The sequence below is a fragment of the Ptiloglossa arizonensis genome, chromosome 11 (assembly GCF_051014685.1).
Source record: "Ptiloglossa arizonensis isolate GNS036 chromosome 11, iyPtiAriz1_principal, whole genome shotgun sequence".
Lineage (NCBI taxonomy): Eukaryota > Metazoa > Arthropoda > Insecta > Hymenoptera > Colletidae > Ptiloglossa > Ptiloglossa arizonensis.
The window spans coordinates 16,690,881-16,717,862 of NC_135058.1; the positions used below are offsets into that span (position 1 = coordinate 16,690,881).

Genomic DNA, 26,982 nt, shown 5'->3' on the forward strand with positions numbered 1-26,982 from the left:
TACTCTTTATTTCATGATACGAATTTAACGAAAGAATCTTCCAGAACATTTTATGAAAATCAATAATCGAGTAATCTTTGCGAAACAAATGAAAATTCAAAGATCGCCCGATAGAAATTCTGTAGTTGTCGAGTTACACTGCTCCCAGAGCGAAAATGATTCCTTGCACTTATCTGCAGAAACGAACGCGTAAAATCGTCGAATCACGTCGAAGATCGAGTCGCCAACCAGTTAAAAACATAGGCGTAAACCACGCGGAAAATAAACGGCGAAGCCTCGCGTTTTCTCGGGGTAACGTCTCGTCAAAGAACCAGTGGCGGAACGTCCGCGCTCCTACCGGTTCCGGCAAGAAAAAGAAACGATGGGCAGAGGGGCTGGGGGCAAGAGAAGGAGAAGAAGGGACCGTCGCGAACGAGAGAAGCTCTCGGGAAAAGGACCAAGATCGCGAGGCGCGGAGAGCGCGAGATACGGAAAGAAGGAGGCAGAGGGAAAGCGTGTACGGTTCGCGCGAGTGTCCGGCTTGTTCAAGGGCGCGACTGGTATACGAAGAGTGTTCGGCGGCCGTCGAATGGGCACGCACCGTAGTCTGGCATTGGTCTGCTCGCTATACGCAGTGCGTGTAGCGTGCGAGGAATCCGCGACGAAGTCGGTAATGCTGAGTCAGTCAGGTGCCGCGGCGCCTTGCATCGTTTCGAAGTGGTCAGAGCGCGCGGTAAGAGAGAGAAGGAAAAAGAGAGAGAGGGGGAAAAGACGAGCAGCGTCCTGGAGGTATAGAAAGAGAGACGGTGACTATAGAGAAAAGAGTCGGGCGGAATGGAAAGCGAAAGAATATTGTGAAAAAGTACAGAGCGAGAGAGACAGGAGAAAATAGAGAAAAGAGATGCAGGAAATATAAAAAAGAGAATGAAACCGAGAGAGACGGAACGCCGTTTGGAGGGAAGAGGTGGCAGGGGGCTCGCTCGTCGCTCCCCGGTGATGAGGCACGGTCGATATGGCAACGCCGCGCCCTGCCACACGCATACCGGCATCGCCGCCCGCCCAAGCATCGAACAGTTGGCAACGTCGCTCCGGCAGCGTGCGGGGGAGAGGGCAGTCAGGCTCTCACACATCGAACGACGAGGAGAGCGACCTCATGCCCTGCACACATGTGCACCCGGGGACGCCAAAGAGACTGAGATGCCTGGTTGGTCGCTTGCTGGCTGGTTTGCTTGCTCGCTCACTTGCTTTCTTGCCTGCCTTTGACTGTCCCACGCACGCGCTTCACCGACGAGCACCCCCGTGTCCAAATTGGCGAAGTACTTTTCACTTGGAGATTCTTTTGCCGTGGAAAAAATAGGCATCTGCTTCTCACTCTTTCCCTACCCGTCGAGCCTGTTAACTTACTTAGTCTAGGCTTTACTAAGTCTTTTTAGAAGAAATTCGTAATAAAATTGTTAGGTAGACGTTTTCCCATATTATATCGGTATCTACTTTTAAATAATATATTCTTTTTTTTTTTTTATTTTCCTTCGAAAACAGGTTTACAGAATTTGTAATATTTGCTTTACCGACGATACCGGTGATTTCATATTCCTGAAAATAGAATTTAACGAGAATGTAGTATTCTAACGAGAGGCGAAGTTTTCCATATTTCCTGCTTTGTCGAGTGTACCTTTCACAAATGCCGTAAAACATTAGTAATTCCAAAGTATAAATAATACTTGTAAAGACTAAAAAAAAGGCAACCGTCGTAAGAACCCATAACCTCGTTTCGAAGTCTTGAGCATCAGATCGCTACCGAGCAGCCAGTATTGCCTCGATGATTCGCCTTTCGCACTGGAAACATTCCTCTTTTTACTCGTCCCTCAATCGTAGGTAACGACACCTACTACCTCCTTCGCGAATGTCGCGTGTAAGGCCGCGCGGTCGAGGTACCGAGTAACGCGAGAGAAAGAGAGAGCTCGAAAGCGGAGAGTTTTCGGATAGAAAAGAGACGGCGCACGAGGAGAGGTGCCGTGCCGCGGCGTTGCCATTCTACCAGCCGAGGGCAGACCACTTCCGAGAGCACGCCTCGTGGTGACGGTTGGACGGCAACATCGCATCGACGAGATTAAATAGAGATAGCCTGAGGTATACGCTCCGCCGTCGTAAGATGGGCTCACCGTTAGTCGAGGAAGGAGTGAGACGGATAAAGGACAGCCAAAGGAAAGCATATCGCCTCGATTCGAACTCGTCGATCGTTCTCGTTGACGTGAAAACGTCTCGCAACTTTTTAAACGTCTCGTCGTGTTTGCCTCTTCAATTTTTTAGAATAAAAAAGTGTACTCCATGCATATATCGTGTATATTACATGTTCCAGCTGGCCTTATGTAGGATATAAAATGAACAGGCGAGTAAAAATAAATGTCCAGTAAATTAAGTTGCTCGAAGCTGTTAAAAAGTGCCTGAAGATCGGTTACGATCAAACGTTAACTTGAAAATAACCGAACTAGTCTACAAATTATAAATACGAATAGTATTTTTGTGTTTAAAATATCAATCTGTACAATTTTAGTGTTAATGTTGTCCGTTTAACGACTAAAAGAGGCAATTTTAAGATCACTTCGTTTTCTTCGTATATTCGTGCAACAGATGTGTTCAATTGGTACTTGAGAAACAGGTCTGGCCAAGTTGACACGTTATAGAATTATTGGTACTGTGTCACCTTAGCTAATTAGAAACTAATTTTAATATTCACCGAAGGCATTCATTTATCGATTTATATAATTCAATATCTTTTACGTGATAAACTATCATCGAATAAATCGAGCAACGTATGCATTAATATTTAAAAATAATGTGATAAATTACTATCTCTACAGTGAGAGCGTGTTAAAATACGGAATAACATATGCTCTTACTTTCTCATTCTCGGTTACTAGGGGGATTATTTTTGTAAAAACTAAATGTCCCTAGCTATATTTCTAGCGCTGGTAAATAAGATTTCAAATTCAAAGGCACTTTCGACGAAACTCAAAACTTTCCAGATACGTTAATAGAAAGTAGCGTTACGTTACTTGCCTTTGAGGTGCGAACAGAACTCGTTACAAATCTCGCGAGTGCGGTTGAGTCTCACGTTAAGCCACGTTCCCACATGTGCAACATGCAGCACAAGACTCCCTCGGGATACATCTTTGATGCGAAATGTCCTTTAAAAGTAATTCGTTCCGACTGTAAATATTTTCAATTTTATCGTCGATTCGCGGAAACGCGTAAAAAATATTATTTTCTCTAAATAATGTCTTTTATCAATGACATTTATAAATCACCGTTTGAAATGATGCGTTTCGTTCTGTACGTATCGCCGAATGAAGACGCTATTAAATTAGATCGAAGTAAACAGAAGATACGCTAAAAATTAATACAGATGATCTTGTTGCTAAAATCGATTAAAAATGTTGGAAGTAAATAATATGAAATAAATGGTACTTTCGCGACCACCGTACTCGATTTGTTGGGGGTATTACCGTATTTTTCGAATATATGTTCACGAGAAGAGACTGCAAGATGAATAGCTCGACTTTTTGCCGCGTCTTTCGCATCTCTCTCCGGCGTGCAAGACACATCGGCATTAATGGCCTTGGCCGACGGTGCCACTTGGTCAGCCATCATTCGAGCACGAGCCATCACCGGAGGTCACTGCACCTTTTCCTTTGCCGTTCCTTCAACGAGCCGATCTCAACCCATTTACAAAGCATACACATGAATTTCGCGCAGTTTTATTTGTACTTTCGAGCGATCGTCGCTGTTCGATACGAGGTTTCTGCATTTCCACGTTTCCGTTTCGTTGCTGTGCATTTGAATTCTTTACGTAAGAGATCAATCAAGAGATGTTTACCGCGCAGCAATTAAATATGGAAATCAGGTACTGTTCGTATTCAGGTACTTCTCGGATACTTCTACTCACGAGGAAACAAAGCGAAGGGGTTCGTGCAACAAGATTCTATTCACTTTTCTGAGATTTGAATATTTGTAATACTTTTTAACACAGTTACAGTTCTCGATTACTTATTATTTTTTTCTTTTAACGTAACTTTGTTGTTGTACGCAGTATTTTTGTTTCGAAATATTTACTTAGAAATCTTTTACATAAAAGTTTTCAAACCTTTATTTTTTTCGTGCAAATTTTTTGCATAATTTCCGATATTATGGAAGCAGAGTGTATTAACTAGATTCTGTACTGTTAAAAATCATTAGAGGATCGCCAACGTTTAATTTACTCACCAAACACGAGGTTATTTAATTATTTTAAATAGTATATTAATATTCTCAATATTAACTGTTCATTATTGTTTAAAGATGTTAATTCTGTTCGTACGACGAGGACTTCAAGTTTAAAGAGACTACTATCATAAGCAATAAATCTTAAGAAATTGTGATTAACGTTGAAAGGTAGCGAATTTTTCTTGGAATAAAATGTTCAGGATATTGCGCAGTTAATTTACGGTAAAACTAACTTTCGATAGACACACCGTGGGCCGTCTCCCGTAATAAGTTAGGTCTGGTAGCCGCGATATCTCATTGGAGCACTCGTCATACTGTGACTCTTGTAGATTAGTTTTATCTTATGTAACAAGTTAGTGTGGAGACAGAAAAGAGTAGCCATTGTTTGGCTTACGACGAATACGTGCACAACGTGGCACCCGCATGCGTTTGCAGGCGTCTAGGTGGTGTGGTACATACTTCAGGGGCATTACTGAAAAAAAAAGAAACTGAAACATTAGATACCGGCGTTTACACGTGCAGTCAGTTAGTAGATAAATTTTTCTCATCGCAGGTCGCATACACATTGTTATACAAATTTCGCCATTTGCAGACTTACGTTAAAATATTTCTTTTTTTTTCACGAGTTCCATCAACCAAATATACCTAGAATTCTGAAAGATTCTGCACGTTGGTTTTTTAATTCTCGTTAAGATAATTACCTAACAAAAAGTTAATTTCCTTCTTTATTGACTATGTAAATGTGATACAGAGATTTTCCTTTGGCGACCGTTTCTTCGACCGGTAAAAAAAGTAATGAAACAATTAAACATTTTTATTGTAGATTTCGATAGATCGGTATTATCGATGAACATGCCGCTATACATATGCAATGACTTGCTATACTGTGAGATTCATTTGACTTCTTGGTGGTGAGGCTCGAACTTTACAGACTTTACCGAAAGAAAACACTGAAACGTGAGATAGCAGGGTTTACATACGTTGGTAGGTAAATCTCATCGCTTGGTCGCGTAAACATTTTTATGCACACTTCACAGGTTCCCTTAGGAGAAGACTGAAAATGGTAGATAATCAGTGTTTGAGCGCATACATTTGATATGCACAGGGCGGTTGAGAAGTAGCAGAATAGTGAAAGGTTTCGCAATTAACCAGCTAAAATTTACTAACAGCGTTGGATATGGAGTAAATTGTTTTAATAATTGTTCAAACTTATTTTTCTTCTTCGACATAAGATAATAGTAATTCCATCATTCATAATTTTTACTAATAGAGAATCTGCAATTAAAAGTTATTATTTCGTCGCATAGAGAAAAGTTTATAATTCGAATTATAACTATAATATTATATAATAACAGTACCTTTACCGACTGTTCGTTATTCCCGATCAATTACTTTTTAGCCACCTTGTGTAGAACTACATTTTATTGTTAAGTACGTCATCCAAATTTTTTACGTAAACTTGACAGATTTCATTGGAAGAAAGATGCAGATATATGTCAGTGTTCAAGTGCATATGTTTTACATAGAGTGTGGCCTAAAGGTAATAAACTATCGAGGAAAAATTTTTTACAATTTGAAAGATTTATCATCCGTACAGTATCAAACACAAAAAAAGAGAACGATAATAATACTAGTTCAAATCATTATTCGTAAATATGAATTTACTTTATAACTTGTACCTTCGACTTAAATAAATGATAATTTACATTGGTAATAAAGATTTTTCATAGTTTAATCTATTCGCTGATAAATAATTAATATTTATTTAAATATTTTGATAACATCGCCGTTATACATTTATTTTAGGCAAATTTGTATCAGTGTCTAGAAGTAAAAAGTAAATGTATCACATTCTTGACATGAAAGCAAAGTGGAAAAACATTAGTATCACCATTTTTGAATGTAAGAACCGAAATGAAGCGTTCTAGGGAGCAAATACGCTCATTCGTTTAGTAAATTTACAACTCGTTACAGTTTGGAACCATTATAAATTTTAAAAATCGATTTGCTTTGTGTTGGAAGATAAACGTTGCGTTACAACAAATGTTTACGTCTGATATATTTCACTCGAGATTGCACGGTGACTCAAAACGCTGGTGTACGTTCTGTGTTGCGAGCTTGGGAGATAGAATGAACGTGCCAAGAGAGAAATATTTCATTTCTTGAAGCTTGCGGTTGAATTTCAAATTATCCCTGAACATATTATATTTTTATATTAAACGATTGTCGAATATTCGTGAAAATTAATTTTATACATACTTACGCAAACGAATTGTAAATAAATACGATTAGATTTTTAATCCCTTATCATCGTACACGGTGCTCGTAATAATTAAAATTATCCGATAAAAGAAACGTTAAGTAATATCTTAAACGCGTGTTATACTCTCGTTCCTTAACCAAGTTAATCAATCAGAAATTTGTTCCTTCTTTACGTTCGATTCGAGTAAGATACTTTATAATTCAACTTTTATTTCGTTTACGTATTAACGCTACAAGTGCAATTCGAGGAAGAGTATCCCGATATAAAATCTGCCTCGAGCCTGTTCGAATGATACGAATTTTAAATTGGAATCTTTTAAAGCACGCATCAAACGCGAATACCGTTCATGTACATAAAAAGTTGGTTACCCTCGGCAAGGTTCGACGTTTAGAGCTAAAAATTCCCAAAATCTCGTAACTTTAACGATCGAACTTCGTATCGTTAATGTACGCACGATATAGGTCATTTTACATGTGTCACTGGGCGTAAAAATATCGCATCGGCACACAAATGCGGGAAATGTGTTCGGCGAGGAGGGCGGTCCTTCTCCGAGGCTCGTGATGCGCAAGGTAGGTGCGCGCACACACGATTCGTGCATCTCTACCGATGGAGCGATATTTTTGCGCCCAGTGTACCCCGGATAGAGCTTCCTTGCATGCCCAATGCCGAGCAGTTCGTTCATTACCGTGTCGATGCAGCGTCTGTAGCAGCGTTACAATCATTTCTGCCGGAACAAGGAGCGTCTGTTCTTCTGTCGTACGTTACATGCCCCCTCAGCTGCGTATTGCGCGTTCAATTGTCGACGATTACATGCACGCTTATTACGCGTACAGTCGTTGGACTTGTGCTGCCGTGAAACCGAATGCTACGCATTCATTACGGCGTTAATCGAGCGATTGCTAACGGCGAAAGGATACTGCGCGCTGTAATTAAGACCGATTACGAACGATCTTCGTTGAAACCGCGATGGAGAAAAAAAAGTTTCCGTTATTTCGTGACCAGGAGAATAGATCACGTGGGAATTACGTCGATTTTCCTGTCGAGATGGAAGTGAAAAGGGTACGGAAACTCGCGGAAAAGATAACGGACGAGCAGTGTTGTCAGAACGGCTTAAAATTCGAATCGAATAAAGTTATTAATCGTTCGAATAATATTTTGAGTGACTCGACGAAAAAATTGAGTATCGTTCTTTCGAAAAAAAGAACAAAAAGAAGAAAAAAGATCACGTAAACGTATGATCGATACGACCTTGTTTCCGAGTTATAACCCGTTTAATAATCCAACAATTCCTTTCAGTAGTAGGAATAGCGTAGTTAGATATCTGTTCGCGATTGATGCTCAAGTTTTTAAACCTTGCGTTAACTTCAGGGGGTTAGTTCGCAGGCAGCTGCTTCGAACCTATTATACTCGACACTTTCTGTGCACTTGACCAATTCCAACCTCTATTTCATCCAACAAGTGCTTAGGTCTGTTTCTCGATTCGGCTCTTTCCACCTGCGTTTCTTTGTCCAGGTATCGGCTTCCGACAACCACTTCGATTCTAACTTCCTTTCGGTAGCCTTCGGGCATCTTTCACCTTCGAAATTCGTTCGCAATTATCGCGCACCAGAGACACGTGTTTACTTATCACCGTCTTGATTCTTTCCGCTTATACTTTTTCAAAGTATCCGCGAGTCGGATACAAGACACGTTCGGACAGCGATGAAACTAAAGATGGTCGTTTTGAGTATTTTTAGAGATGGTAAAATATTAAAAATTACTTAAAAAAACGAGCAACGACCGATACAGAATTTTAGACAGCGTGTACATCGAAGCTACGAGAAGTGCAAAATTTCTGACTTGGTTACAAACCTGAACACGTTTCTTCATTGACTCTGGAATGCAAAAAAAAATAAAGATATCGGTCTTTATTTTTAAAATACTTTGCAAGAGTACAACGAAGCGTGTTGGATGTATTTATTTCGTATCTCTTTCGATTATCCGTAAAAGACCGATTCGTAATTTAAATTTATAAATAAAAAGTAAACTGTGTACAATTTTTACACGAAATTGTCCAGCGATATTGTCGAGCTCGATATAAATCTTATTCGTGTTTGTGGAAAACAACGAATAAAGAAACGAATCGTTCAAACATATGGCAGAAGGGTATACAAGCCTATATTTAATGAACTAAAAATAAAAATGAATCATACGTTGATACAAGTGCAAGTTGAAACTGTTCGCTGTTCAGATTTCAAATTTCACAAGTAAGCATCAAAGCTGTACGAGACCGAGCTGTTTTTACTTGCCGATAAAAATCTATAAATCTTGGTACGTTGCGAACGAATTGTTCGAACATAGAACAGACTCCGCGGTCTCGGGAACAAGATTGTTGCGTCGGTTTACGAGAAGTTTTACTTTCGGTGTCCAGAATCTATTTTCGCGCGATAGTTTCCCACGTATCGAGAACGAACACCCTATAGATTCGCGGCTGACGAGTTTATTGACGGCGAGACTCGAAATACAAGATAACGTGTTAATATTTAACCGATGCCTAGTAGCCGGGTATCGTCCGTCGGAGAGAAATATCTGTCGTTTCGTTCGGCGTTTCGTCTTGTCTATGCGAATTACGACGTCGCAGTTCGGGCCAGTTTGCGTGAAATTTCGACTTTGATCTCGCCGATGGCACTCGGTTCTTAACATAAACTCTCTTCTGGTCGTCGCGGATGAGACAAGTGGCACGCCATCGTTGGCCGTTACATTACGCAATTGCGAATTGGCCGGCTCGTTTCTCTTCGACCATCGCGAATACAGTGGAACAGCGAATCCGCAAAAAAAATTTTTATCTCGGGATTTCGATACTATGGAAACGCTACTGCTTTGGACACAGTGTGGTCGGTAGAATGGACATTCTTTCTCGAAAGGTTGAACGCCTAAACAATTTCCGAAAAGCATGGAAGACATCGAGTCCGTAGAAATATAAATCACCGTATGGAGAGAGAAAAAAAAGAACTCGTCGGTTTCTCTCTCTCTCTTCGTCGCTTGTCGCGAATTTATGGTAATTACGAAATTTCAACATCAATGAATTATTATTTTACTCCAAAGTTATTAGCACCACCTTTGCAGAGATGTCGCATACATATTTATGTTGCGATATTTTAAATTGTTATTTTCTTCTCGCTAAATATGTAGAACGATGAATATATCGTCCCGATAGGTTTGATAAATTAAGAAATGCACATTTTATGGTAAAAGATGAAAATACGAATGCGAAGAGAGTGCAAAAACTTTGTCCAATTATTGACTAATTTATGGAACGACAATTTTCGATTCTCGGGGGGTTTGTTTCGTCCCACAAGCCTAAACACGGATAAAAATTTAGAAAATACCCGCCTCTTTAGATTTTACATCGACGTTCAACTGTCTCGACATTTTTATGGAAAATTTCACAAAAAGAGTCGAAAGTATCCCTAACGCTGCCGCTTATTGTGCATAAGATCGATGCGTTTACGTATGAAATGTTACGTATATTTTCAGATGTTTGGTTTATTATTTTTTTCATCTCGCGACTCTGGAAATTTATATAGATAATTATTTTTGCAGCTGTCAGAATTTCGAATAACTATACGCGTTAGTTCTCGAAACTGTGAAAACGTCTATTCTCGTTCTCACTGTAGAAAATTTTATCATTAGACTCACTTGTACCGCAATTCCTTTTACGTAACAATTTAGGGAGGGTTGAATCGTAACGTTAATACGCTTAAGTCAGCTCTGTAATTGACAACGCACACGTATCGAGTAAGTGCTCTACCTAATCGTAACTAGAGACGGACCAAATTTTAGCGGAATAAAACGGTCGCTCGATTGGCCGGTTAAATTTTTGTTCGTTCGCTGCGTAATATTTAATTCTATAATTAAAATTATAATTTTTTACGCGTATGGTAAAAAGTTGACGAACGACGACTCATATTTAAAAATAGAATATTTTTCTCTTTCGCGCTGAGAATATTTTCAAAATTATTTTGAGAGAATCGTTATTCATTTTTAATCATTTTTTTTTTCATAGTTAAGAAGCGATAGTGTGTACAATATTAATGTTTTGCGATTAGTACAGTGTGTAATATTTTTAGGCACAAATATATCGTATATCTTGTCGAAGAAATTCGAATTTTAGCGTAGCGAAGAATGAGAACTTTTCGCGTCGAGTAAAACGCAATAAGGATTTCCATTGTATCCGTGTATAAATTTGAGAAAAAATGATTCGAAAGCATCGAGTCTTCATCTCTCGTCGCTTAGTCCCTAATACTGGAGTTTAAACTTCGTACTTTACATCTACGAGCCCGATACAAATACCACACGAGGTATAAAAACGAGTAAATCGTCTAAGAGGCTCATTGCGCCGACGGAACAAACTCGTGCTCGTACTCCATTAATATCGTTGCTGTTTCGACTCGACGTGGAGTAATTTCTAAACATTTTGATAGAGAAGGGTGCACGTTTTGAGGCGTTTGTATGCCAGATTAGGACGCTTGACCACCCGAGGTTATGAACTTGGTGGTCCTGGACGTATGCAAGCTTTAGTAGATTTACAACCCCATTGCCCCTTCCGAGGGAAGTAGCGGTGAACATTCTCAAACGAAGGTGTATAATAAATTCACAATGTACATACCCGCGAAATCGAAACCACCGAGTAAATATCCTCCAAATTGTTTTGGTATTTATAAATAGTTTGTAAATATTTTGGTCGAAAGATTAGCCCGTTTGACAAATTTTAATCGAACTTGTAATCTCTCTTACGTATCCACCTACAAGGAAACCGTGATCGTTACATTGTGTCAGCATCGGAGCCGTGCAGCTCGTCCGAGCAACACTTCTTTCTATCGTTCAACGCGTTAACTTGCGAGCACGAGTTAACTCGTGGTCGACGAACGACCGGTTATCGGACACGTGATCCACGTATCGTCTTTTAAAAATCAACTTACCTTTAACGCGAATATATTCGTAAGAAATAGATGCAAATAATGGATAGTTGATGTTCGAAAGGAGAATAAAAGCAAGACGCGTGTAGAGTCGCGAAAGAAAAAATAAGTTATCTCGCAGATGGCCCTCCGCGTATCAACGGGGGACGGGACGTATTCTACTTAGCGATACGTGGAAAAAAACAGGCAGCGGTATTTGTTCGTATTATTTTAAGTTAAAAGATCGAGACCACGTTTCTCCTATAGACGCAAGAAAATTTTGTCCTCGTTTTTATTACGAAAATAACGTATTTGATTCTTTTTAATCCAATTAAAGAATAGCTCAACGCGTACCGAGGAACAGCGGACAATTTACTCCAGAGCGAGTCTTTAAGATCCTCCGCTTACACAATTAAGAGTTAATCGAATTAAAATGAAAAATACTTTTCTAATTGGAAAATACACGCGTTTCTGGTACGGTGATTCTCACTCTCTCCACAGTGCGGACACTCGAAAACAATTCTCCTATTTCACCTTTGATCGGGATTACGTATCGCGTAAACTACTGGCAAGCAAAAGTTACACCGAGAAACCTTCTTTCTGTTCCCGTTAGACCGTTCTCGATCTTTCTAGGCTCGTAGCAGTACACTCGGTAGAAAAAAACCCGACACGATTCTCGATCACCGGTAAGTACGCTAGAAACGTTAGAAACTTTGAAAAATAACCGATCGGAGTATCGGACGACGTACCTAACCGTACCGTGCCAGCTTCCCAACAGTGGTGTACCGTGCAGCGATCAAGAATCACGTTTCTGGCGGAAGAGCTCGAATCGTATCTAGATTACTCTTTTGGTCGAGTCTCGCGGACAGAGCCGTCTCGAAATATTCGTAAAAATAGCCAGGGTCGATGGATTCGAAGAAAGCGTATCCCAGGTCGGTGGAGCGATTCGAGTAACGCGGGTATTCGAATTGGTCGTTCCGTGGTCGGTACGGTTAGTCGTCGAGCACGTGGCGATGGTTTCCTCGGCGTGCGCGACGACACGAGCCCGGGAGTGTCCATCCTGGACTCTGTCCTGGGCCACTTCCGTTGATACTAAACGCTCGTTCGCTCCCTCGCGAGTGCTCTGGCGCATAGTTAGGCAGGCACGCGCGCATACGCGCTCTCTCTCTCCCCCTTCCCCGTTTGAGCGAGCGAGCTCCCTATACGTGTACGCACGCGAAGACTTCTTCATCCGCGTTCGTTCATTCAGAGTTCACAGTCAGTCAGTTACGAGCACACCTCCACCGATCAGCTGATCCCGACGACGACGGCAGACTGCGCGTCGCCAACCCCTCCGCCCTCCTTCCCTTCTTCTACCCGACTCCCCCTCCTCCTCCTCCTCGTCCACCTCCACCACCTCCTCGTGCTACTACTGCTGGTGCTGCTGCTGGTGCTGCTGCTGCTGCTGCTGCTGCTGCTGGTGCTGCTGCTGGTGCTGCTGTTGGTGCTGCTGCTGGTGCTGTTGGTGCTACCGGTGCTGCTGCTGGTGCTCTGCCCCCTCAACCCCCCGGTGGACGATCAGCTGACTGGGAACTGTCAGTCGTGTGCCGTGGGTCTGCGAGACCACGTGATGGTGGGGCTCTCTCCGCGATCCAAGTCGGTTTCAGCTCAACAGGGCCGCTGTCGCGTCGCTATCGTGACCGACGCGAATCTCGTCGACGCCGCCGCCGCCGCCGCCACCGCCGCCGCCGCCACCGTCACCGTCACCGTCACCGCCACCGCCACCGCCACCGCCACCGCGATACGCGCGACGACGCCTCTTCGAAACCAACTGGAGGCTACTCGGCCAAGGCTCCTACTCGGTTCTTCAGAATTTTACTACTCGGAATCGGAAAGCGGTGTGCCTTCTCGAGCAAGTGGCGTGGCGTGACGTGGCGTGGCTCGGACCGATTCTCGATCGCGTACTTATCGCAGAATTAATAAACGACTGCGCTCGATATTAATAATTTTCCTCGAGGAAAATCTCCACCGAAGAGGATGGAAACTTACCCTTTCGCGAGAACATTTTCCTTCTTTCGAATCTCTCGAAAGTCAAACAGTAGGCTGTCTTTCAAATATCCTCGAAGAGCGTCGACTGTGACGTTCGTACGTCACTCGACGACTACGTACGTTCGAGTCACTAGCCGTCAACGGATTAGGGGTGCACGGACTATGGTTACAGGACGATTCGGTCCCGATCCAATTGCGAACCTTTCGAAACAGCGGGCTGCCTTCGAAACGTTCTTAAAGGGTGTCGACTCTAGCGGACTGCTTACACGTCACTCGATGGTTATGCGAGTTCGAGTCAGTAGCCATCAACAGGTGACCCGTGAGGGTGCGTGGTTGGTCCGTGTTACAGGGTCGTTCAGCCTTGACACGGCCGTGAACCTTTCGAAAGCCGAATAGCAGACCATCGGCCTTGTGCGCTTCGTATCGAGATTCGCGATCTTGCAGTTATCGGGGTCAGACGACACTGTTCGGAAGGCGTAAGAGTTCGAAAGGACGGTCGAGCTGACGTACTTCCGAAGAATAGACTTTGTTCGCGAAGCTTTTCGTTACGAAACGGACGAAGACTAGGGTATCTTACGATAGAGAACCGTGAGAAAGACACGGTATCTGAACAATTTTCGAAACGAGACCTCTACGCTTTTAAACGGAAGGATTCCAACGTGCGATTAGAGGGTAGGTTAGCTAGAGGGTGTGGTCGAGTTCCTACGGATAGGGGTACAACCTCGTTGCGTTCATATTTTGGGGTTCGATCGGGACTCGATCGTCTCTCGGTTGAGTTAAACATGGATCGGAGTTACGTATGCGCGATCATTGTTCGGAGTATTCAATTGGTTCGATAAATTTTATTTGCCCATCGACGCAAAGGATATCGGATCGTTGTGTCAGAGTTCATTTATTATTAGTTCGTTTGAATATCGTTCTCGTATAGTACGCTCCGTTACCGTACCGTTATCGGTTCGTTTCTATATTACCATCGTATTAGACGTTTATTAGACCGCATTGAGCAGAATTACTACAAATGTAACGTGGTTCGTGGCAGACAACTTTCTAACCGAATGGTAATGGCAAACGTGTTAAGGAAATAATTTATTTTGTGACGCGTAGCAGCTCGCGATACAGAGTTTGCGAAGGAATGGACGGACGACGACTGTTCGGTGACCGAACGATCCGATAGAGTCGAGAAATGGTGAAGCAGAGCTCGATGTAGGAACGAACCGGTAACGAGATCAACGATTGAATTATCATCCGAGAAACGAGCAAATAACGGACTCGTAGATAAAACGTTTAATACGGTATTGTTGCAACAACGACATTTTGGACAATTCCGCATAAAAACGTATACAAACGAACACGAAAATTTTAACGAATCAACGAAAGATTAAATCTAAAACAATCGGTAGAATTCGATTGGGTTCTCGAAGGTCTTGAGGTAGGAGCGAGGACAAGAGCGAAGCAAAATTTAGAGCGACGCAGAGTTCGAGATAACGATGCAAGGAACAGTTGACCCGAGATGAAAATACATTCGATTGGAAGACTAGATACATTGCACTTCGATGGAAATTCAATCTCTCTATTGACTTCGCAGCGATAGTCTCAGGGTAGATTGACCCCTACAAGTACACGTATCGTTTACCTGTAAATAAGACTGTAAGTATCCGTTACACTTACCGACGATAGTTCGCACAGATCGAACGAATAACTCCAGAGATGACTCATCGCGAAGGCTACGGTCACAGATGGGCCAACATCTTTACGGACGGGAGAAAAGGTTCGATATTTTTTCTCGCGTTACGAGTTGACTTTTCGAAGGCAAATCTGTGTCGAGAGTTCAACTCCCTGCAAGTGCCGCGCGTAATTGTTCGATCGGTCGATGCACCGTGTGCATTCGACGAACGCCTATAGGCGTTCGACGAACACGCTCGAAACGTGGAACTGCGCTATTTCCGCGCGCGACGAGAACCCAACGTATTCCGGCGCGTTAACGACCGATCGGTGTTAACGACTCGAAACTATCGTCCCGACCGTGTCGAAATATTGTTAAAAATGTTCTCGAAACGGTCGGTGTTCTTCTATCGTTTGCAACGAGTGCCGACAAGATCGTTGCACGATTACTCGTTCAGAGAGGTAATTCTCAACCCGATACGATTCCAAGGTACGCGAGTGGTATCTTTGCTTTTACACGGTCGCTCGACCAACGTTACGGTAGTGATTCCTTCGGTGTACCTTCGACGAAAGTTCGGTCGGTTGTATCTCGAAAATAACCGAGGGATACGAGGGTGAACGAACTTTTCCAGCGATTCCAGTCGCGAACGATAAGTACTTGGAACAACGCGCCGTCGGCCGGAGTGTTTACGTTTAAGTATCGATTGCAAGGGAAGAGAAATTCCAAGAACGCACCGAGGAGATTAATTAGAACACAGCGAGCGACTCGTCGTCTAATGGATCGCCCCTGGATCTTCCTTATAAACACACTGGCGCGAGTCGTAAGCTCCCGCGGCAGAAGAACGCGTAGATAAAGCGAGAAAATTGCTGACCGAGGAACCGAGCGCCCCCGTGGCATTGGGCTATAAACGAGCATTAATCTCGAAAATGTGTGCAATTACATCCGTTCGTTCTATGAATTTACCGTTGCGGTGCGATACGTAGCTTGTTCTTCGATCGCGTTTTGCTCGGTTTCTGTTCGGGGAACCGTGCTTACTAAGGTATTATCAAGGATTGTTTGGATGTCGGAGGCGTGGAACGATGATAACGCGCCGGTAAGGAGATCCGAGTCCCTCCGAATGTTCCACCGTGCTCGGTGCTGATTGGGTACCAAGGTGCTTGGAACACCTCTCCGCGAAAGGTTCGAATCGATTTCAATTTGGTATTGAAAAGCTCCAGCTGGTGTCGAATTGCTCGACGAATTAGGAATGCATCGAGGCTCCGAGAACGAGCTACCCACGAATTTTCAACGCGATGGGAAATTTTTATTTCGCTCGCACGTTATTCCAGAAATTATACGATCGCGTTAATTGTGGGTTTCGTTCTTCATCTAGGGTTCGCCAAAATTATTTTTTATTTCGACTTAATCGCGACTTAATACGACAGATACAAAGTATTTCGACACACTGTTAACAAATAGTTCCGTATAGTTATTACACTTGTAACGTACTGTTAAGGAATGGTATAAAAAAGAAGTTGAAGAGAAAACACGATGTGAATAAATTTACAATATTTGCGATGGATGTTCAATTACAGGAGCGATTTGAACGTGTTTTTTAATCGTTGAAAAGCCTTAGATGTCTCTGTGTTTCGTAAAGGAGGCTATCGAGACAATTTGAATAATATACGACACAGTAATGCGCAAGGTCACACGCGGTCAGGAATCGAAGACACGAAGAATCCAGTACATATCGAAAGTGGGTTAAAGCGACAGAGCTTTAGGATCCGGTCGTTACTCGGTCCTATTTTCGATACGTATTAGATCCCGATTACTTTCTTTTTATTTCTTACCGTGAACATCGTTACGTTATACGTCGCTGTACAATGCAATGTATATCGTATATCGCTTAAATACGATGCAAACGATCCTATAACACTAACGAAGAGCAGTCAAGATCGTAACGATTCGAAATTGATTGTAAATTTTTTAAATTGAAACCAACCATTTCTTACAAAGAGTAGTCGACCTTTTTCCACTTTTATTTTCGTTTCCATCGTTGCAAAAAAAAAATTGCTGGACACTAACAACGAGAACACGCTGCACGCGTGCACGATGCAAATCGTTTTGTATGAAATTAAATGATCTATTTCGAGATAATTTAAAAGTTTATTAACTCGTAAATCTGCTCATTTGTCGATCATAAACGTCAATGTACGTGCAGTTAAAAACGAATAAAGACGATCTAACGCGCAGTGCATGTCATCAAATACAAATTGGACATGAAATATAATAGTGCAGATGCAACGATACAACTAAGGGCAATGATCTTTGGATAAATGAACAAAGAACGTTCGATAATTTACGCAGGTACAAATAACCACTGTTTTTCGGTAACGGATCGATCTTTTCGATGTCGAGATTCAGAGTCTCGCCGCGCGCTAAATGCGCGGGAAATTTGAATAATCGAAACGGTAGAAAATTTTTAGAAATTCTCCTCGACGATCGTTCTTTCTCAGATATCGGAGCGTAGCATCGTTAGATGTAAAAATTTACGAAACCCAATTATTTTATTTATTTATCGTTTCCTGTACTCGATTCAACGGGAGTCGCGCAATAATTTACGATATCGTAAGGTAGGTATTCTCTCGATACCCATCGTAAAGTCGTTGTCTCGTACGCGGTTGGTATCGCGCCGCGATAATAAATCGATATTAACGGAGATTTCCGTGATTGTCATTCAAAAGGACTCGTAATCTATCGGAGCGCTCCGAGACGTTCAAGAGCGTTCAACATCGAAGCTATCGGTACGATTGCGAAATCCGAATTGATTGTGAAAACCCGTGAGAGAATGGATCGAACGCGAGCATCGCTGCTTACTTGGCGATATTCTTGGAACAGGGTTCTTGGCTCCTTTCCCCGTGTTTATTTTGGATCATCGCCTTTGGAATTCGTAATAACTGGGTGATCTGTGTATCGTCTCGGTCCGCGGATCGGGGAATCAACGAAACTGGCAGGTGTTATCGGTGCCCTCGCTCTACGAGAAAGATAGGCTCGAGCGTTTCTCGCCCGCGCATCGTCATCGTCATCGTCGTCGTCCGAGTACTCGAGACGTAAGCGTTCAACAGCGTTGATCGCGTCTACCGTCGCTGATCTCGGTGTAAACAACTTTTCGACAATGAAAATCTGCCAGTCAGCGCTGGATCAACGTCGCGATGTATCGCGAATCGGATCGCGGAAATATGCAAAAATATCCGAAAAGTAATTGCTACGCGGGAACCAATCGATCGCAAGCCAAGGCCTGCTTCGTAACGAACGCACCACGATCTAACCTAGACCGAACCTAACCTAGTACTTTTCTTTTTCGTACGTTAATTTTTCCAAATTCTACTTTTTTACAAAAGCCACGTTAAATTGTTGGTTACTCAACTCAGAATCCAAGAATGTTAATAATAACGTACTCGCAGAACTGTACCCCGATTGCGTTCATATTCTCTGTATACGGTATATTCTTTTAAGAATTTTTATTCGTTAAGAAGAAGAACATTCCGACGGTCGAGTCTTAATCTTGAACGTTATCTGATAAAATCGACGAATCGTGAACTATCGATCCAAAGAGTATAGAAAGATCGGTGGTTGAGAACCACTGTTGCGAAAAGTTCTGTTCGTTCGAGTGGTTTCGCAACTTTTTAACAATCGAAACAACTATTAGTTCCAGATAATGCAAATATACAAATATAAGTGATACACGATCGAAGCGAAGAGAGTGAACACACTGTGGAGATTCTCAGCGTCGAACCGGTGTAGCTGAAAGGTTAAGACTTCGCGTACTACCCGCATGTGCAATGCGCCACGCGAAACGCACTTGAAGCACTTAAAAAGGGTCGCTTTTAAACTGCGCAACGCGCCAAAGCGATCTTAATTGCGTTCTACACCGCACGTTACACGAACGAGAACGCGGGCTGAGGCCATGTGGGTGGCCAAGGTACCATTAACAAGAATTTGGCTGTACTTGCGTGCAGATGTTACGTAGAACGGCACGATCACAGGCCACCTTTATTAGACCTATTAACTTAGTCGGAACGAAGTGAATTGACCGCTCAAGGTCACCGAGGAGGTTATCCCCATCGTAGCGCTTACCCCCTCTCTTTCTCTTCGTCGCTTGTCTCTTCGCGCGAATCTAGAAGCACGCGCGCTTCGACGGAGAGTCGAGCTTCCGAACAAGTTTACTTTTATTCGTCCAATATTGTCCTCGCTATCGTTGAAATTAACGACAACTTCGACAAATAAAAATTTCTACGATAAAGTTTCTACTTTCTCTTTTTCTTTCTCCATCTCTGTGCTATTTGTTCCGTGGAACGTCAATGGAACGACAATTAATTGCACCGAACGAGCGATACGCGTCACCGCGGAATCGTAATTACCGAATCAATGAAAATTTTCTTTTCGAAAATTGCCACCATCGATATCGGTCGATGCGCGCGCTGTCCGCAACGGTCATCAATATAGTTCGACATCCGCAACGCCGTGAAGCGAACGTCGGTGCAAGGATTTATCTTCTTTTCCCCGCGTGTAGCTGGTACTACTTTCGAACGTTTACGACTGGTTCGTGCACGGTACACGATGCTAGATACTGGTTTTACTTAATAGTCGGCGAGAGATAAATGCGTTGCGTTGCTCGTAATTCCGGTCGGTTCTCAATCCCCGGAGAGCGAGAGAGAGATTGAGAAATAACGTCCGAGCGAATTCGATCCCGGAATACTAATTCCGCGTTCCGTATATATTTATGCGTTTCGCTCCGGGGAAAAAAAAGGAAGGAAAGTGGATCGCGTTAGGACACGGTCCGTTCTGTTCGTTAAGACGGTTTGCTTCGCGTGGGTGACCGAGGTGACCCGCGATGATATTTATCCGAAGCGAAACTAACCTCAAGTGGACCACTAGGGTAAAGTAGAATAATACCGACCACGGAACACGTATTTACGACCATCTCCCTTTATTACCCTCGATGCGGAAAAAAATAATATTTATTGTATTACTCCGAGCTCCGACGGTACGCTCCGTGCTCTGCATTGATATCGATTCGAAAATATTACCGATCTTGCGTACGCTACGGAATGGCACAGCGTTTCTCAAACTTCGCCTCTCCGGGAGCCTTTATTATTTATACATTTTACAACTGTTCTTCGAAAAAATTGTATGCACATTTAACATCTTTTTACTCGGTTTAAATAGTTTCGTGTTTCTTCGTTCGAACACTTTGTGCATCGTTTGCCGAAGCAATGTAGGAAAATAAATACGTACAAAGAAAAATAACAGATTGGCATCGATCTTCTTGGAATTTATGTAACGCTACGATACCTTGCGGATCCCTAGAGGTTTGCGAGCCACGTGTTTCGCAAATATTAGGATGGAATATTGTTCGATTTCAAAATTTCGAACGTGCGCGATGAACGTTCGAACAAATAGGACCAAATTCGTTTAAAAATAATATCTATTTATCGAAAGGATCGAAGTTGAAGATTTTCGCGAAAGTAAATAATACAGTTTTTATGTCACGGTCGTAATGGCCTCCACTATTAGAGGTCTCTCGAAGCAATAAGCTTGCGTACAGTTGATCCCCTGATTGTCTCGAACAGTGCTGTATTCTTCAGCGCATAATCGATTAAAAACTCGCGATCGGAATTTTTAATCGTTTTCCAAGGTTTCTTCAGGGCACCCAAAATTTCGAGACGACGTTAAACGCGTTAATGATTCATTCAATGGCTAATTATATTCGATTTCATTGTGACTATTCTTGCCTCGAGTTTTGTTGGACTTGGTTCAAAACTCAAGGCGGAAACTGCTGATGCGATTAAAGTTTTCGTTGCTGCGATGTACGCAAAGTGTCTCGCGAATCGGTCAGAGATATGAAAAACCAGCAACGGAAAAAAAATTGAACGGTTTCGAATTTTCCTATTATTTTCTATTTACGTATATGCGCGAAATCGTGCTTCAATTTGGATCATTTTTAAGCGCAATAATTGACGCAGTCTTATATTTCGAATTGAAAATGATCGGACATTATCGAACAAATTTTCATAATTACATCGCTGAATTCAAAACGGAGGGGCACAAAAATTTAGTCCCTTTAACAATTTTTTTATTTTCCATTTCGCGTTTTACCTCGCTCGATTTACATCCGTGAACTCGAGTTTACAAAATCGTGTATTCCGTCGACGAGTCGTGCGAATTGGAACCACTTCGTCTCAGAAATAAAAAAATCCCCGTTCAACGGATCGTAGCAACGAATGAAAATGTCGATACTAAAGAATATCGCAAGTTGGACTCGTTGGTTAAATTGTCTTAACCTTTCTGACATCCCCAGATGAGATTGCATTGAAAATTACGTTGCACAGTAGGCATTCACTGCAATTACACACTTATCGAGCACATTGTGCTCAAGCTTTACATAATGTTGCAATTTCGCATACATTAATGTGATACCGCAACGTTAACGAGTTAATGCTGCGCATAGATTCGAGTGTTCCTGTACCGAGATATTGCACAAACGTGCCACGGTAGAACCTTAATATTTGCAGGGAAACGGGCTAAAATATTTCTCCAAGTATCGAGGCAACCGATCCCGTGTTCGACATCTCGGATAATTGATCAACGATCCCTTCTATTTGTCATCGCAACGCGGTAACGAAAATTCGTACGCGAGTATCAAAGTTCTACTGTATCTGAAAATCTATCGACGCATCGAATAAATACTTTTATTCGAAAAATTTAGCGCTGTCGTAAAAAATAGACATATTCGGAAAAAGAAAATTGACTTTCGGGTCTTCTCCAAGATATTATTCCCATCTTATTATGCTACCCTTGAAATCGTACAACTTTTGCGTTAAAAAACTGTTCTCTACTATTTAAAAGTGGGACGATATCCAAGCTGTTACCACTGGACCACCCATCTAATTTTTTCCTATTTGTTATTATTAAATCGAAATTGTACAAATATTTTCCGTAACTTTTCGCACCATATTGTCGTCTCCTCGTTATCTCCGATTTACGAGCTGCTTCGAATCGCCCCCAGGAATTCGTCAATCGAATTACAAGCTTTCTCGCCTACCGTTCGATCTCGGTTTGAAACAACATCGTCGTATCACAGTCGTATCGTGTCACGTGTAATCGTAACTATTTTTATGTCAAGCATTATGCGCGGCCACAATACGAGCGATCGCATAAACCTTCGCTGAAACCGTCGGAACAATGCGCGCGTTAATTACGATCGATGAAATAAATTCGCTCCTCCGTGGCGTACAACGCGAAGAATTTTATTGTCGCGCACGGATAATTGTTATATACACGGGACGCGGGGTGTTCCCCGCGCGTTAATTCTACCTACATTAATATCGCGGTAATCATTTAACCTGCGCGATTGCGCGCGAGTTAATCACGAATGCAACGTTTATAGCGAAAAAAAGAATTTAATAGGATTTACCTTATCGGCCCTGTGCACGATACGCAAAATATCATTTTTGCACCGGTAACTGCACCGCACGATCGAAGCGAGAATGCCTCTGGATGCAATTTGGATTCAGCGAGCAGAATTTTTGAGAAAAGTTGCGTCACCGATAATCACGAATTCGTGTCGTGTAAATCATCGAGCAGTGGGATCGGTATCGCGAGAATATAATTTATGGAACGAAAATCGGCCAAAGGCATTCTTTAGAGTTGCTTCCAGTACATACTGGGTAGAATTCGAGCTACTTTTCAAAGTACGGTACAATATTGGAAAGATCGATTAAAATTAGAAAAAAAAGAACTGAAATATTCGTTGTACTCGATTAAATTTATAAATAGAATTCGCTACTGTTAACCTTCCATTTGCCGCGCTCCGGTATACTCGTCGACCACCGCTACCACTACGCGGAACTTCTCAACACATTGACCGTCAAGTACGAGTTAACTCGTACCTGTCACCTGACGCCGTTTACTCGTAAATGGATAACGAGCGTGTCCGAAAGAGGAATAAAAATTAATAACGCGTTACGAGACAAGAGAACGACAAGTTGTCCGATTTAGAATCGTTTCGGGCAGTAACGCAAAGCGATCGGCGCGCGAAACTTTCCGACATCGTTTAAAATTTCGATGGCTGCAGACACCGCGGTGCCCCCTGCCGTAATCGGTACATCGTTCCTGTTACCGGAAGGTTAAGCGAACGCGTACCGGTGCGCGAAACACTGCGCAAAGGGGTCGGTTATTTATCCACGCGAGGCAAACGTATAGCGTTCGACGCGCAACAGTCGACGGTGTCGAGTAAGACGAGCCGAGCAATCCCGTTTCCTAAATCGAACGCGCGAATATCGCGATAACGCTGGTATTGCCGTCGCGTTCCGGTGTCCGACGCCGTTTAACCGAAACGAGGAAACGACTGGCGAGGCCGTGTCGCGCGACTGCTGCGGCGCGCGCGATTGCGGCGCGCGCGATTGCTCGAAATACGAAAAAGCGTGGCGAGATAGAGAGCCCGCGAGAAAACGGAACGCGTCGCGTCGCGTCGCGCCGCGCCGCGGCGCGAAGAGCCGCATAGGCAGAGTGGCTGCGGCGGCGGCGGCGGCGGCGGCGGCGGTGGCGGTGGCGGTGCCCGCCGGGTTGCAGCAAAGGGCGGGGTGGGGGGAGAGAGAACTGCGCGAGAGGGGGTGGGAGAGAGAGTAAGAGAGACCATGTCCTACCCCAACGAGACCACGTGGCGGCAAAGACACTTTCATCGTGTAGTCCCTCGCCGGAGCCGCCGAACACGTGGATACGTTCGACGCTCTCTCGAAGAACGTCCCTGCGCGCGTGCGCGGTATAATTCATACTGCCAAGGTCAAGCAAAGTCGCGCGATTACGGCCGAGACACGGATCCGTGCACCGCGTGTGCCCGGCACTACCTCTAATCGGCGCCAGTGAATCGCGCGTATCTACATTAACCGGTGCGCAATGATAGCGACCGGTTGCTCTCTTATTCCCGACGAAGATCCGAACGAACGAACGAGACGACCACTACTTCCCTACTCACCGAACCGAAACGATTCGGTAGGGATTTTTATTCATTACGGATCTTAACCGATCGACGCCTCGAGACCGCGCGAAGTTTTCTTCAGAGACCTCGTGGCGTCGCGCGGTTCATCGTCAACTTTCATCGATCGAGTCTCGGTCTGCGTTCCAGTATTTAACGTTTTTATAAATATTCGTAGATTTAGATACCTTTCCGACATTGAACACGATTATCGGTATTCGTAACATTTAGAACCGTTAGTGTCGTTTGCACGTGGTAGAACGAGAGTTCGTTTCTTGCGGGAGGATATTTGTTGTTGTGATTTTTTATTAAAAATTCCCGACTATGTCGATAAATCATCTGTAGACTTCGTAGGTGTACCAGATGACTTTATCGTAGATGACTTTGTCGACCATTGTGGTACAGTTTGCCGAGAAGAACGTTGCTGGGTAAAGTGTCCGTATTTTGTTGCCGACTCCAGCCACGCTGTGCAATTCGTTCACGGTCTTTAGGGTTTTCATTCTTACGTTTGTTCTTCGCGAAATAAAAATTCTAATTAGTTCTCGGCGTAGCTGGTGTATCTCTTGCCGTAATCCTAACGGTTTTAATCCCTGTAATTCCTTACTCGTCTCGAAGAGAACGTTACCGAGAGTTGGAATAAATGTTTGCTGCTTTATTACAGTAGGTGCTCCTTTCTTCTGTAGCTTATATTTCCCAAGCGCAGCGTTACATCCAGAAGTATCCGAATCTCGGTTCCTTCGTTCGCTATCGATAATTGGACAGTAGTTTGTATCTCTATTTGCTTTCTGACAACAATTCCGAAGAAAAGAAAAAGCTTCAGCGAACTCGTGTGAATTCCTCTGGCTGCCTCGGTGAACCTTGTTAGGAATTCCTTGCTGCAATTTTCTTCTCTACGGATACTCCCTTGATCAAACAAAAAGTTGCTACCGGTTGAGGTAAATAGTTGTTGACTCCTTTGTTGTTAGCATCTGGTGGTTTCTCGTTGCAACTTTCTTTCTTGCGGATACTTTGACGAAGCGAAATACAACTCTAGATCGAAACGAATTCTGATTGGCCGTTCCGCGAGTAGTTGGTGCTTCTTAAACGAACACAGCTTCCTTATTTGGGTATTGGACGAGCTAAATATTCTCTAATGGAAATCTTCGATAAAAAGCACTATTCGCGACACGAACTATACATTATGTATGTTAATTTAAGAAAAAGTCGATGTATCGTTTAATATTTATTTTCGCGGAGACCAATCTGCGACGTTGCTCGGAGAAAAAGAAACGAGACGAATTACCTTTTCGGTAATTTTCCTCAACGTTTGATCGAACGCTAAATAAAATGCTGAATAATGCTTCTAAAGTAATTGTATCTCTAAAGTTCGTAAAATAAAACTCCGCGCTGCGTAATATTCAATTAGATTTCGTCCGCATAGACCCTAGATCCCCTTAACGTAAAGAGTCAACGATTCATTACCTTCTTGGATCACCATCTACAAAACCGTAAGACTTGTATTTCACAGTTTGTTAATTTTTACCATTTACACGGTTTTAATACGCGAAACAGGGAAAATCGTTGACCTTGTTGGAATATTTTTCCTTCAACGACGAGGTAAAATAGAATAGCGTCGTTTAGAAATTTTCCAGTAAAAGTGTACAATGCGTCGCTTGGCTCGCCGGTAGGGTGCACGACGCTGATAATTAATACGACGAAGCAAATAACAATATTTGTGAAACGTTGGTGGAAAATTTCGCGCAAAGCTGCAAGATATACGAGATTGCGAAACAACAGCGTGCAAATAGAGCTCGACTGAAAATTACCATATATTGTGTATAAATCCTCTCCTGGTGCCATTTTCACCAATATTTCACCGGGTCATTTCTTGATTACGCGAGCCGGTAAAATAACATCTAAATACAGTTCCGCTAAAAATGGTGTCGCTCGTAGGAATTCCGATTGAGCATCGTTTCGAGCGATATACCACGAGACTCAATTTCGCGTACGTAAAGCTCCACAGCATTTGTTCGAGAATAGCCACGCTTAGGAATTTTTACTCGACGTACGGTTCACGAGTGTATTTCGATGAAAGTCTTTATCGCGTGAAACAAAGGTTCGCGAAACGACGAGAAAACGGATGGTGGTGGTGGTTTCGTTGGATAATGAACGAACTTCGATACAAATTGTCTACGACGGACGAAATATATCGAAGCGTTTACCGCTAACTAGAGGTTATCGAAGTTGAGGTAGTTCTTTATCAAGAAAAACAGAACCGCCACGTGTTGATGATAAATCTAGCATATCTGAGTATTTATGTCAGATAAACCGTTTGTAATCCCGCGACGCATAGAATGTCCGATAAGATCAGGAAAACCGTAAAACGAGTGTATTTACATCGTTTCTTTTATTTAATTTCCTTATCGTTTTAGTCGGACGCCATGTGCAATTATCAGACTTTTTCGCGAATCGTTGGTTCTCGCGAAAGATCATCGCGGTGGGAAATGTCCACGCGTTATAATTCACATAGGCGGGTACAAGTTGAAACGCGTAATCGGTGCAACACGGCTGGGTAATTCATAACAATTTCAGATACTTTATCTTCTATCGTAATACTTCACGGATACTTGATACTACACTTAAAACGCGTAATTGCAGTTTAGTCGGCCAGGTACGAAGAATTTTTATTGCGCGCTTAGGTATCCACCGTAAAGAATTATTACGCATTTTTCATCCCGAAGAAAGTACACACTGTTTACAGAACTTATAGACGAATCGTAAAGTGACGAAATATCGTCGGATCGTGAATTGTTTTTTTTCTCTCTTCCTTTTCTTTCAATTCGAGAACGATCAT

At 42.8% G+C, this 26,982-nt stretch overlaps 1 protein-coding gene across 5 annotated transcripts in view; it reads left to right on the top strand.

Annotated features, from left to right (window-relative positions):
* Nucleotides 1–26,982, top strand: part of Bap170 (Brahma associated protein 170kD) — a 78,272-nt gene that overhangs the window by 10,243 nt on the left and 41,047 nt on the right. Inside the window, exon 1 of one of the 5 annotated variants that reach the window (XM_076323411.1) lies at nt 7,097–7,261. The exons of the other annotated variants lie outside the window; for them this stretch is intronic. Coding sequence (XP_076179526.1) covers nt 7,112–7,261 — 150 coding nt within the window. The 5' untranslated portion in view covers nt 7,097–7,111. Of the gene's footprint in view, nt 1–7,096; nt 7,262–26,982 lie in introns of those variants that run through there. 5 annotated transcript variants of the gene reach the window in all.